General features: G+C 35.3%; 2 protein-coding genes across 7 annotated transcripts; one reads left to right on the top strand and one right to left on the bottom strand.

Moving 5' to 3' along the window:
- Nucleotides 1-2,971: 2,971 nt before the first annotated feature.
- On the bottom strand, nt 2,972-7,032 carry LOC110665547 (U1 small nuclear ribonucleoprotein C). Of its 2 annotated transcripts, none has more exons than XM_021825725.2 (6): nt 6,754-7,032; nt 6,591-6,633; nt 4,734-4,775; nt 4,383-4,653; nt 3,667-3,933; nt 2,972-3,329 (listed from the first exon to the last, which is right to left on the bottom strand). In XM_021825725.2, exons 1-5 carry the CDS (start codon nt 6,759-6,761, stop codon nt 3,680-3,682), a joined length of 618 nt encoding a protein of 205 aa, XP_021681417.2. In that variant the 5' UTR covers nt 6,762-7,032; the 3' UTR covers nt 2,972-3,329; nt 3,667-3,679. The 2 variants fall into 2 exon arrangements, with proteins under 2 accessions (XP_021681417.2, XP_021681418.2); XM_021825726.2 differs by having other exon boundaries at nt 2,972-3,312.
- Nucleotides 7,033-7,351: 319 nt separating this feature from the next.
- Nucleotides 7,352-11,954, top strand: LOC110665546 (uncharacterized). Of its 5 annotated transcripts, none has more exons than XM_021825720.2 (9): nt 7,352-7,476; nt 7,582-7,701; nt 8,604-8,665; nt 8,752-8,988; nt 9,071-9,247; nt 9,418-9,467; nt 9,888-10,020; nt 10,729-10,766; nt 11,398-11,954. In XM_021825720.2, the coding sequence occupies exons 1-9, from the start codon at nt 7,437-7,439 to the stop codon at nt 11,492-11,494; spliced, it is 954 nt and encodes a 317-aa protein (XP_021681412.1). In that variant the 5' UTR covers nt 7,352-7,436; the 3' UTR covers nt 11,495-11,954. The 5 variants fall into 5 exon arrangements, 4 of the variants coding, with proteins under 4 accessions (XP_021681412.1, XP_021681413.1, XP_021681416.1 ...); XR_009144981.1 differs by having other exon boundaries at nt 7,437-7,476; nt 10,211-10,766; XM_021825724.2 differs by lacking the exon at nt 7,352-7,476 and adding an exon at nt 7,867-7,920.
- Nucleotides 11,955-13,368: the final 1,414 nt, after the last annotated feature.

Raw genomic sequence — 13,368 nt, 5'->3', positions numbered from 1 at the left:
GAAATAAAGCAGCATTTTTAAAGAGCCTCAAGGGTTACCACCTTTTAGAAGTCACAATCATGCTATTCCTCTACAGCATGATGCTCAGCCTGTTAATATTAGGCCTTATAGATACCCCCACTACTAGAAGACAGAGATTGAAACATTGATAAAAGATATGCTCTCCCCTTCCATCATTCAACCTAGCACTAGCCCCTATTCTTCTCCTTTTCTTTTAGTGAAGAAGAAAGATGGGACATGGAGATTTTGTGTTGACTATAGGAGACTTAATGACTTGACAGTTAAGGATAAGTTTCCAATCCCTATTATTGATGATTTGCTAGATGAATTGCATGGGGTTGTGATCTTTTCTAAGATAGATTTGAGGGCTGGTTACCATCAAATAAGGATGAAGGTGGATGATATTCCTAAGATTGCTTTTAGGACACACCATGGGCATTTTGAATTTAAAGTGATGCCTTTTGGGCTCACTAATGCCCCTGCTACATTTCAGGCCTTAATGAATCACATTTTCCAACCTTTGTTAAGGAAATTTGTACTGGTATTTTTTGATGATATCTTGGTTTATAGTAGGGATATGGAGAGTCATTTGGAGCATTTGGGACAAGCGTTTGAGGTGCTGCAGGCCCAACATCTTTTTGCTAAACAATCTAAATGTTTCTTTGGGCAAACTGAAATTGAATATCTTGGGCATATCATCTCAAGACAGGGGGTTGCTACTGATCCAAAAAAGGTTGCTGCTATGGTAAACTGGCCTGCTCCTACTTCAGTCAAGGATCTTAGGAGTTTTTTGGGACTTACAGGCTATTCTAGTAAATTTATAAAAAACTATGGGGTTATTTGTCAGCCTCTAACTGATCTATTAAAGAAGGATTCATTTCACTGGAATGCTATTGCTCAAAAGGCTTTTGAGAAGCTTAGGGAATTAATGTCTACAACTCCAGTTTTAGCTCTACCAAATTTTTCTAAGCCATTTGTAATTGAGACAGATGCTAGTAATTGGGGAATAGGAGCAGTGTTGCAATAGCAAGGGCATCCTATTGCCTTCATTTCTAAGGCTTTTGGGCCTAGGAGTGAGGCTTTATTTGTGTATGAGAACGAATTGCTAGCTATCACTTTTGCAGTGAATAAATGGAGACATTACCTAGAACAGGGTCAGTTCTTTATTAAAACTGATCATGAAAGTATAAAATACTTACTTGAGCAGAGGTTACATATTAATTTGCAGCAGAAGGGTATTTCTAAATTGTTGGGATTGAACTATAAGATACTGTATAGGAAGGGAATTGAAAATAAAGTGGCAAATGCGTTGTCAAGAAGGCCTGCAGACTTTCATTCTTATGTTATTCAATCTGTGGTAGTTCCTGCTTGGATGCAGCAATTAGTGGAAAGTTATGAAGGCGATAATAAAGTCAGAGAGTTAATTCAGAAGCTCTCTTTGGACCCCAATTCTGTTGTAGGCTATCAGTTTAAGAATGGTGTCCTATATTACAACCATAGGCTGTATGTAGGGAATTCTACAACTTTGAAGCATACCTTATTGCAAACTTATCACAATTCTGTTGTGGGAGGCCATTCAAGGGTTAATGTCACTTATTTGAGATTGAAGAGGTATTTCTTTTGGCCTGGTATGTTGAAAGAAGTGATGGAATGAGTAAAGTCTTGTGATGTATGTGCAAAATGTAAGGGTGAAACATGCCCTTATCTAGGGAAGTTGCAGCCTCTTCCCATTCCTTCCCAAGCTTGGCAAGAAATTTCTATGGGTTTTATTGAGGGTCTCCCAAAGTCAAGAGGTAAAGACACTATTCTAGTAGTAGTTTGCAGATTGACAAAGGTGGCACACTTTATCTCTCTGTCACATCCTTATACAGCAGCATCAGTAGCTCATGTTTTTCTGGATACTGTCTTTAAACTTCATGGGGCTCCTCAAGTAATTATTTCAGACAGAGATAAAGCCTTCACAAGTCTATTCTGGCAGGAATTTTTCAAGCGTTTGAGGGTTAAATTGGCTATGAGTTCAGCTTATCACCCTCAATCAGATGGTCAAACTGAAAGGGTGAATCATTATATTGAAGCCTATTTAAGATGCATGGTTCACTTGAAACTTGCAATATGGGTGGACAGGTTATCCCTAGCAAAGTGGTGGTATAATTCTTCATTCCATAGTGCCATCAGAATGTCACCTTTTAAGGCTCTATATGGGTATGCCCCTCAATTCTTGCCTATGTTTCCTTTTGATGGTGTGAAGGTAGGAGCTGTAGATACCTTTATCCACGATAGGCAGCAGCTTAGTTCTCTTCTCCAGGCCCATTTGCAACAGGCTCATAATAGAATGAAGCAGCAAGCTGATAAGGGCAGATCTGAAAGCGAATTTTCTATTGGAGATTGGGTATATCTGAGATTGTAACCTTATAGGCAAACCTCAATGGCATTGAGGCAGAATTTGAAATTATTTGCTAAGTTTTATCGACCATTTCAAGTAATTGCTAGAGTGGGCAAGGTGGCTTACAAGTTACAATTGCCATCTTCTTCTACAATTCATCATGTTTTTCATGTTTCGATGTTGAAAAGAAGGATTGGTGAGGGGATCACTTCAATTTCTGAATTGCCTATTCTGCAAGAAGATCAGTTTGTAGTTTTTCCTAAGAAGGTATTACAGACCAGAGTGGCTTCTAGGGGAGATTAGAAGGTGGAACAAGGACTTATTAAGTGGTTTCAATTGCCTGCAGAGGATGCCACCTGTGAGGATAGAACTTTTATCACTCCTCAATTTCAAGAACAACCACTTTCTTGGGGACAAAAAAGTGCTGAAGGAAGGGTTATTGTTACATACTATAGAAGAAAGTATAATAGTAATAGGAAGGGGAATATTGGCGGGAAAGGAAGCTAGAGTGTATAACTGATCCTGTAACAGAATCAGTAACTGCTATGTTTGACTTTAGAGAAAGTAGTTATTGAGTTGAGATATAAATTCTCAAAGAAGCTAATCTTGTATATTCATTCAAGAATTACCAAAGAAATAATAATTCTCAATTCTCTCTCAACTATCTCTATATTCTCTCTCTCTCTTCTCTAATTTTCCCTACTTCTCTTATAATTCTTTGTTAGGGTTCCTTAACCCTAGCAAATTCTATCACAGAATCTGAGCAAATAATAGAAATTTCAATACAGGGAAAATGCTCCTTTAAGCTGAATCTAGTTTATCATTTTACAGTAACTAATGTTTACAAAAATGATGGTGTACACAACCATTCCAGAAACTTTATATAGGCATCACAGTGTAGAGGTGGCATTTTTGGCTTCTTCTCATGCCTGTAACAGGAACAATGCTGTCATAGAAGCCACAATCAAACCATTCAGCAAATACATAAAATATGGAGACATCTAAGTCTAAACTATAATATAGGTGCATAAAAATTTTGCAGAAGAAAAAAAAAAATCAAATGAAATACTTCATCAATAGAACTTTAGTTTCATAAAATAAACCAATTCTTTCTTAATGCTTCCAGTACCATATATTTATCAAAAAAACACTTACAAACTCAAGTTCTTTCAGATTTCATTATCCTAGAAAATAGTTATAGACCTCATTAATCATCAAAAGATTCCAAGTAGAATGTATAAGTTTGCTTTAAGTTCATTAAGAAACAAATGAAAAAGCATTACCAATTTGATCAGACTAATGATTAGCCTCAGGAGCCGCAGCATTATTGAAGCTGTCGAAGCCTCCACTTGTGGGTGCTGCTGGATTTGCTTGATAATTAGATGGAGCCATGGAAGGGGCACCACTAGAAGCAGCAGGTGCTGGCGTACTCCCAGGAACAGTTGTTGGAGGAATCCCCATGGGAGGCCTTGGACCACTTACTTGACCAGGTAAGGAAGAAGCACCAGGCGGTGCCAACATTTGTGGCATGGCTGGAGCAGACACATAACCTACCAATAGCAGCAAGAGAAGGTTAAATACCAAACTTTCTCAGTGTAACAGGATAGAACACTTTAGGATACACTGCATAGAGGTCAAACAGTGACTCCTGAGAATGCAAGCAGTAGAACTAAAGTGGATTACCATATGATTAAAATATTAATACAGAAATATGAACAAAGAGCAAGAGAATTGCTATATAACTAACTTTGCCAATTTTTAAACCTATGAAAATGGATAGTTGCTCATAGAAAACGGCTAATTTGGAGATCATAAGTATGAAAAACTACTAACAAATTACATAATCATAACTAGAAAAATCTATTTATTAGATTACAGTTGGAAAACAACCTTATGACCCACCACTTAGAAAGCAACAGCAGGAATAGCAAAAATCACATAAAGCATGCAAAATTAAACTGCATGCAACAAACTGAGTAGCTTTATCGCTGCATTCTACCTGGAGCACCAGATACAGGTCTTAGCAGAACAGGAGGTCTAATCCCAGGGATTAGTGGTGTATTTACAGGTAACTGTGGATTCCCTGCGATGGGCATTACTGGTGTTGGTAGAACAGGAAGGCGGGGCCTCTGTGCCAGTAAATGCTGATTGTATGCAGCTCCAACCTGCTGAAATGCTGCCGTTTGGCCAAGATGTTCCTTTATTCTTTGGTCAATTAAACTTTGGGTTTGTTGCTCCTCAAACTGTTGATAGTAGGCTCTCACATTTGCCTAAATTTAATGCACAGAATCAGCTCAGAAGTTGTATGATAAATAATGTAATACGAACACAAATAAAAGCTAAAACATACCTTGTGCTTGTAACCTGCATTGTGTTGCTTTCTAACAGATGGCTGAAACATAGAAAAGGGGATTGTCCATGACATAAAATATCCACTATAAGATCTACAAGTTGTTTAAACATGAAGCTATATAAAATGATAAATTAAAAAAAAAAAATCCACAACAAGCTGTTTTCTAAAACAAATAGAAACATATTCTTCATTACAGTAAATGGTTTTAAAAAATATGTAAATTATGATATGAATGTTTCTTCACGCTATAGTTCCTTTGATGACCAGAACTCACATCTAACAAATTTTTTCCTTAGAACTTAGCTTTTAGCAATGGTGAAAGAAAACTGTTAGCTGACAGGGAGGATATACAATAGATAGTTTAGAAGTTGTTCAAAGCTTAAAATATTAAGGCAACTATTTAGGTTGTTGGGGACTGAAATAGGAAGGAAGCTTTCATCTACAAGCTACTTGCAATGAACTGACTTACCAACTTGTCTTGCCAACTGACTGCCAAAGTACTAAAGCTAGATACAAGCACTAAAGCTAGATACAAGCACTAAAGAACTATCTCTTCCAAAACCTCTCTTAAACACTTTTAAATGTCCAAAGGACTACGTATGACATAGGAAGTTGAGAATCAGCTGTCTCATTTGGTCAATCTCATCCTATGCAACAAGGAATTTTATGTAATCATGCCCCCACAAAAGAGTTTTAAATGTCCAAAGGACTAAATGTGCCAATGGCAGTTCAGTATCAGTTGTCCCATTTGTTCAATCTCATCCTACACAAGAAGAATTTTTATGCAAGCATGTACCCAGAAGAGAGTGATTTGATTTCTCTATCACAAGCGTTGTAGTAGGCAGTTACTCCTTTTAATGAGCCATAAGTACAAATGACAAATTTTTAAGTTGGAAATAACCAACAGAGATAAAAGAAAATTAGAATTTAATTGGGTCAACAGAGTACAAGAATGAGCTCAATGTACATCTACTAGCTCAATAACAATAATAACGACCAATTAAATGTACCCTAACATGCTTTTGGGACTTGAGTGCAGTAATAAGAGTTTTACTACTCAAAGGCACTTGGTTAATCTTCTCAAGTTGGAAAGAAAACCTAACAGTGGTACAGCAAGAAATATTCAGCTCTTAGCAAAAACCAAATTGACATAGAAGGGAAATTATCGAATGCACCTGGTGTATTTTATAATTTGCCGACATGGAAATTGGAAATCAAAACCTTCTTCGAAAAAGATAAAGAAAATAAACATTCATCTAGTAAAGATTTGAAAACTCCCATGTTAAAAAATGATATTGAACCTCCAAAATCCAAATTCTTGCACTTCCATAAGGAGAATAAATTTTCCTCCATAGCATGAGTGTTGGGAATACTTGTCCCACTTTGAGAATTTACAAAATGAAAGGGCAAAATATAAACATTTTGACGTGTAAAGCAACTCAACAACTCATATAAACTCCTTTTAAAAAGAATTGATTTGTAATTTGCCCAGCAATGTCTCCAAATTTAATAATAAGTATAGGGGGAAAGGTTGCCCGTTGAATTTGAATTTTAGCACGAACATTGGGTTGGACCAAAATTAGCAGGCATTCTATAGAATGTTTTACTAAAACTTAGAAGGCAACTCAAAAGGAGATTGCTACAAGAAGAAAACTCACTTTTCATTCTCATTGAATAATCGGTTATTAGGTTAAAAGGAACTTCCTAGCACTTCAATAAGTAGCAGAATTAAATACAGGCAGAGACGATATGCATTACTGTAAGTTTTAGCTCACCAAATAGGATGGTATGCCTCCAAAACAGCCATTAAAAAACCATAAAAAAGGAACTGAAACACAGAAAAAAAATACTTACAGAATCATGGGTCAAATAAGTGTCACAATAATCACAGTAATACCTGCAGAATGGAACCAGCCAGATTACCCCAAAACAATTGGTAAGTAATCCTCCATGACCAGCGAAAATAAAAATAAAAATAAAAAGACGCTTTTATCAAAGAAGAACATGAATGTCGTACCGAGGCATGGCTATTTTGCAAATTGAATAGCAATCAGAGAGCAGATCAAAAACCCTAGAATGTTGAATCAGAGGCAAAACCCCAGTACAAAGGCAGAAATAGAAAAGGATCTTTTGTTTATAAGGTAAAACGACATACGCACGCCATTAACCGTATAAAAGTTGTCTGGCAATCTCGCCTAGCAGTGACATCTTAGATATCATTGATTAGAAAAACGGCATGTCGCTCATTTTCCGAGGGCAACTAGAAAACGAGAATTGCCGGAACCCACTGGAACAGGCGGGCGCACTCATGAAAAATTATTATTTCGTTATATATTTGAATAAAATTAATTATTTAATTTTTTTATTTTTTATTTATTTAATAATTTAATTTTTTATTAATTAATTAATTAATTTTATTAAATAAAAAATTTAAATAATAATTATATATAATTAACAGAAAATTTGATGATAAATTAATTAATTTAATGAAAGTAAAGTATAAAAATTAAATATTATTTTTTTAAAATATTCAGTAACAATTTTGTTTTTTCAATTATTAAGGCAACGACGTGTAGTTTTCAATTTTGGGCTAAGAACTAAAGCTGCCGTTTTATAAGGAAGGGAAATGCGCTGTCGTTTGATGCACTAGCTTACTACATTACACTACTCATTTGAGCAAGCAACCAGAAAGCCAGGACCATGGAGGGCTATTCAGGTTCCAGCAATTCCTCGCCTTCAGGTCTCTTTTTCATCCTCTATTAGATCTTCCTCACCGTTTTCTGCTTGTCTTCTTGTTCACTGAAAATGGAAAAAGAAATTTGATGTGAAATTTGGATTATTACAGAGCCTATTGCTAAAGTCAATGCGAAGCAGAATTGGGCAGCCTCACCGTCCAAATTCATTTATCATTTCGCCACTAGTGGAATCTCCGTGGCGGCTGCTACAGGCGTCACACATCCTTTAGGTTTTTCTTTTTTTTTTTTTTCTTCCAGCTTGATTTTTGTATCATGTTCATATGTGAGCTGGTGTGAGATCTGGTTATGTTTGCCTTCAATTGTATTTCATGCCCTAAATGTTGGTAGAAGATGCATAAAGGTAAGCGCTTTTTTTGTTTAATTATAATTGACAGGTATTAGTGTTCATGAAGAGGATAAATAGGGGACAGCTGGGAATTATGATACTGGTATATTATAATTTGTGGTTTCCTATTCCTAGGTTTCATTAGACAAATAATGTTTTCCTTTTAAATTTATTTATCAGAACTTATGCCGTGCTGCTTTTGTTCCATTTTTTGTTTGGGCTGGTTTGCATTTATTTCTTTTTTTGTTGTCAAATTAACCACTCATTGAATCCTAAACAAAAATCTGGTTGAATTAGGTGAATAGTGTGACAATGGCCTATTTTAATCTCAATCAGCAAGAAAGAAATTGAGTCGATGACGCTGGATTGTTGCTGTAGATTGCCAGAAACTCGTCATATGTATTTTTTATGAGAAAATATATCTCAGTGCAATGAAGCTGAACAAAATTCAGGCCTAAGTATCAGAGTTAGATTTGTTTGAAATTGTAATTGAGCTGCTGAGAAGTGTTGTAGGTTAGTTACTTACTTGGAGTTGTTGTGATCAAAAGGCACATACATAAGAAATGGAGACTAGGGTTGATTTGAGCTCAGATGTTGCAAATTTTATCTTGAATGGTAGATGAACATAGAAGTTGGAAGTGGCACTGCATAATTTTACTATTTTATGTAGGGTTTAGAGAAGGTTATTCATGGAGTATATGATGTGCACAAATAATAAATGAATATGGAAATTGTTTTAGCACTGTTGAATCCAATAAATATCTAATTCTTCAACTTGTAATGCAGACGTACTCAAAGTTCGGCTGCAAATGCAACTTGTGGGCCAGAAGGGTCCTTTGACTGGAATGGTGTGATATGCTTTTATTATTACTTTATAACGATCACTTGGTTTATTAGATTCTTTTCAAATGAGGTATCATTATACAATATACAGGGACGTTTATTTGTTCAACTATTCAAAAATGAAGGGCCAAAAGCTTTGTATTTGGGATTGACACCTGCATTAACAAGGTCAGTTCTTTATGGAGGTCTCCGTTTAGGGCTGTATGAACCCTCAAAGCATGCCTGTGCTTTGTGTTTTGGGTCCACCAATATACTGGTCAAGATTGCATCAGGTGCATTTGCCGGTGCAATTGCAACTGCACTGACCAATCCTGTTGAAGTTCTGAAGGTATGCTATAATCTTAGACATTCAGGAAATTTATTCTTAAATTCTGAGCTAACATATGGACTTTCTTTTTATTTTGTATCAGGTTCGGTTGCAGGTGAATACAAACCCTAGCCCAAGCCAAGGAGGACCAATTGCAGAAATGCGTAGAATTGTTTCTGAAGAGGGAATAAGAGCTCTCTGGAAGGGGGTTGGCCCTGCTATGGCCAGAGCTGCTGCTTTGACTGCATCACAACTGGCAACGTATGATGAAACCAAGCGGGTCAAGTTCTAAGCATGCTCTTTTTCACTTTGAATATACTCGAAGTAATTTTGCATGCTTTCTAAATGGTTGATTTACGTTGATTGCAGTATAAATCGATCCTCTCTCTTTTCATTTCTTTTCATTTTATCTTCTCTGTTAAAGGTTTCTTTGATTTTCCATCGGTGCAGGTTCTTATTAGGTGGACACCTCTGGAAGAAGGATTTCATCTACACTTGGTGTATGGCACTGCTGCTGTGTTTTTATTATCTTTTCACTATGATGCTAATTATAGTAAAAAGAAACATAAAAAGTTTATTTTATAGGAATTTGAACAAATAGTTCTTCCATTCCCTATAAACAGAAGAATTATGAAGAATTATGAAAATGATAAACTCCGAAATAATTATGTCAATTTATTTCTTGGACGTATTAGTTGAGAAAATGTAATATTTTTAATAAAGCATTAAAATCATACAATATCTTATGTGTAGATGAGCACACCCATAAACTGTTAAGGCCTTGTCTCCCTGATGCTATTTCAGGGTGACTTGCATATTGATCTTTGTTTGACATGTATTAAGTACAAGCAAAACTTCATATGCATTTTTCTACTTTGATTCACGTAAGTTTTAATTAAATGTACACTTTGTGTATGAAGCTCAAGTACAGTAGCAGGGACAGTGAGTACCCTTATAACTGCACCCATGGATATGATTAAAACCCGCCTCATGCTGCAACGGGAATCTAAAAGAGTTCAAAGCTATAAAAATGGATTTCATTGTGCATATCAGGCATATACTCAACTCTTTCTTTTTCTCTTGTTTACCATCTCACATTAATTTATGATCATTAGCTTTTGTTATATTACTTGTGTCATTTTGACTCAATGCTGTCTAAATTAGTTAGTTTTGCTTTGAAGGGGATGGCTAAACATTATTTAACTGGAAGGGGATTGTGTAAATGTGCTGATGTCTAAAACAGGAAGAGAAGAGGTAGAAAGAGGGAGAGGTTGCAGCCAACAATAATGAACAACTGGAGTTGGACAAGATAATTTTGTGCTTTCTTTTACCTATATTGAGTTGAAATGAATGCTTTCATCTGATGAGTATTTGAATAATTTATGTCCAGTGGGAAATGGAATTTCTCCATTCTTTATGTTCTTCATGCTTTTACTGCGGACCTTACAACTTAAGAGTCCTGCAGTTGGGGCTTCTCACACATCAGATGTCCAAATTACATGTCTCTTTATTTATTGCTTGGGCTTTATGGACACTTTACTAGTTATGAAATTCTATGATTAAGAGGATAAAAATTGCTAAGAATTTGTATGTCAGATTGTCATTTGTTTTCCTTTTGATTTCTCCCTTTTATGAGTGTTTGTGTGAAGTATTTGTGATATGTGGATGAGGCTATGTAGAAGTGTCTGTATGCGTAAATGAATTAATAAAAAGTGCTTTCTTGTCTAATTCTTTTTTTTTTTTTTTAATTTCTGGTTTCAGGTTATGCTTACAGAAGGCCCTAGTGCACTTTACAAGGGGTAACATTCTGTCTGGGTCTCTATGACCAGTGTTTTTTAATTAATCATAATTATAAGGCATGCTTCTTTCTATGCAATCTGGAAGCAGCTTAGTTTGCTGCTGTCCAGTCATTAGACTAAATTACTGAAAACTCCCTAAGGTTTGGTCTAACATGCATTTTGTTCTTGCTGCTTCAAAATTAGTTATCTGAGTCTTTATACAACCATTAGTGAAAGTGTGAGATTTCAAGGGATTTAAGTGATTTATGATATGGCAATTCAAGGATTAATGTGCAATAAATTTGTGAATTTTCAGGGATTAAAAAGTGGTCAAATTAAAAATGTTAGGGACTAAGGTGTAATGAACAATTCATGTCTTCTACATCAACAAGTGCAGTCTTTAGTAAGGCAGCTCATTTAATTTGAGCTTTTTAATATTACTAGTAGACTGTCATTTATTGTAATCTTTATACCCTTATGTCAAAGGCACCTTACTTCTTCTTTGGGCTGTAAAAATAGTAACTCATAGACTCATTTTTGGAGTTGTAAAATACACTAATAACATATAGACCCATTTTGAAATACATTTTAAATGAATTTTTCTGCGTCCTTGTCCATGCATTCAGAGTTTTAATTTTTAATTTTTTGTCAGGGGCTTTGCAATTTTTGCAAGATTGGGTCCTCAAACTACAATCACATTTATACTATGTGAGAAACTGCGCAAGCTTGCCGGATTGAATGCCATCTAGCAGCGGATTTGTCCATTTATAATCACTCACAAATCACAATAATATACTGATGAGCTTTTTTTTTTTTTTTTTTAAGTGTCAAAAAGCTGCCCTCCTTGCCAGCAAGCACAGAATGAGGGAATATATTAGCCTATTAGGTCATTCTTATCGTAGAAGGCCATTTGAGTGCCAATATAGGATTGGGAAACTGGGCTTATGTAGGATCTGGTGAGAATGGTCAAGACTTCATCAATTGTCATGGAAGGAGTCCATTTATTTTATTGAATTGTGGTATAATCATTTTTGCTTTATCCCCAATTTTTCTCAGTGTCAACCATGTATTACTGCCAAGCAGAAATGCAGAATGTATTCTTGTCATATTTACACATTCTTGTACCTTTTTTTTTGGATGATTGTCAAATGGGGATCTTGAATATATTTGGTTTTTCTGCAAATATCAGCAACCTTTCTTTTTTCTTCAGCTAGCAATGTTTGTGGTGCCTTTTCCTTTCATTATGCCTCTCTTGCTGTCCTTGAGATTAAATTATGGTTGAGAATTGAGACATCCTGTGGAACAGCCTACCATTTCTGGGTTTGACCTAGATCATTTGGGAAACTGTTCCAAGCAACTTGAAACTGGAACTCACCCAGACTTATTGTTATGGGTTTGATCGAGGCACCCTTGATTAAAATCTTAGGTACAACTAAATTTCATTTGAGTTTTTATTGGTGTTTCTTAAAAAAAGCTCCTCAGGTCTCCTAATGACAGTTCCAATGCAAGATTTTACTAATAATATAGCCTTTAGTCTCCACAATAAGATTCTCATATATCAGTTTCTCTTTCTATCCTGATCATGATTTGATTTGACCTGGTTGTACTCACATTCTTCTTCTATCTTAGACCATGGTTGTGTTACTGTATTAAGTCACAGCTATTTTGAACCGTCAAAAAAAAAAAACCTAAATTAAGAAAATGTCCCTTCCAACTCATTGGAGCTTGACAAAATGGGAAGAATCTCCCTTTTCTCAAAATGTCATATCCAGTACCACATATTTGCATGACCTACTCGACTAGGCTTTACAAAATTGGCTTCCATTATGAGCCAAAGAGAGCCATAGGACAGGACGAGGAATCCATTCTCTCTAGCTGATTGCTTTTCCAGGGAAGAAGTGGTCAAGCAATCTGATCAATAACTCTGAAAAACAGCTGAATCCATCAAAAAATCCACTTATATCTCTTTGAATTGAGAGATGGCACAAAAAGTGTAGAGTAGACAGACTCAAGGGCCCCATCTGAGTGGCTTGCTGGTTATTGCTGGCTGCCAATCAAAAAATTAAATGCACCAGATATATATAAATAGATAACCCTTTTTGCTGGTTAGGCCATGGGGGGCATCTTTTGTTGAAAATTTAGTATTTACCTTTTTGATCAATTTAGTATTCACCACATAATTGGAGACAACTTCAAGTGGGTGAAATTTTAGTAGCCTTGTGAGTAAACAGGATAGCTTCTATCTTCTCATAGTCGTGGGTCCACAACAATTTGAGCTACGCAATTACAAGATTATATATAAATATAAGTAAATATATATATATATATATATATATGTATCACAATTACTATAAAGTAGATTAAGATGTTATAAATAGCTTGTATGTTAAACAGTATAGAGAGAAAAAATTCATATATTATTAAAATACAAGAAAATGGAGGAATGACAAGAGTGAAATATGTATAGAATTGTATATATATAATTTAATATATATTATTCTATTATGGCATTTGGTACGTATATGTGTAAAATAAAATAATTATCAATTACGAACATATGTGTTTATTGATAAGTAAATGTGTCTGTTAATAGACAGATATGTCAATTCTATACAAATAGTTG

The sequence above is a fragment of the Hevea brasiliensis genome, chromosome 2 (genome assembly GCF_030052815.1).
Source record: "Hevea brasiliensis isolate MT/VB/25A 57/8 chromosome 2, ASM3005281v1, whole genome shotgun sequence".
In the NCBI taxonomy this organism is placed as follows: domain Eukaryota; kingdom Viridiplantae; phylum Streptophyta; class Magnoliopsida; order Malpighiales; family Euphorbiaceae; genus Hevea; species Hevea brasiliensis.
The sequence above is the reverse complement of the archived record's forward strand: the minus strand, read 5'-3'. Positions and strand labels throughout refer to the sequence as shown.

Coding starts and splice junctions, on each gene's coding strand:
- LOC110665547 (XM_021825725.2), bottom strand. Junction 4,654..4,733: donor ATGCAGGTTACAAGCACAAG/GTATGTTTTAGC, acceptor CATTAAATTTAG/GCAAATGTGAGAGCCTACTA. Junction 3,934..4,382: donor ACCTGTATCTGGTGCTCCAG/GTAGAATGCAGC, acceptor TGCTATTGGTAG/GTTATGTGTCTGCTCCAGCC.
- LOC110665546 (XM_021825720.2), top strand. CDS start 7,437: ATGGAGGGCTATTCAGGTTCCAGCAATTCCTCGCCTTCAG. Junction 8,989..9,070: donor ATCCTGTTGAAGTTCTGAAG/GTATGCTATAAT, acceptor ATTTTGTATCAG/GTTCGGTTGCAGGTGAATAC. Junction 10,021..10,728: donor GATTTCATTGTGCATATCAG/GCATATACTCAA, acceptor TTCTGGTTTCAG/GTTATGCTTACAGAAGGCCC.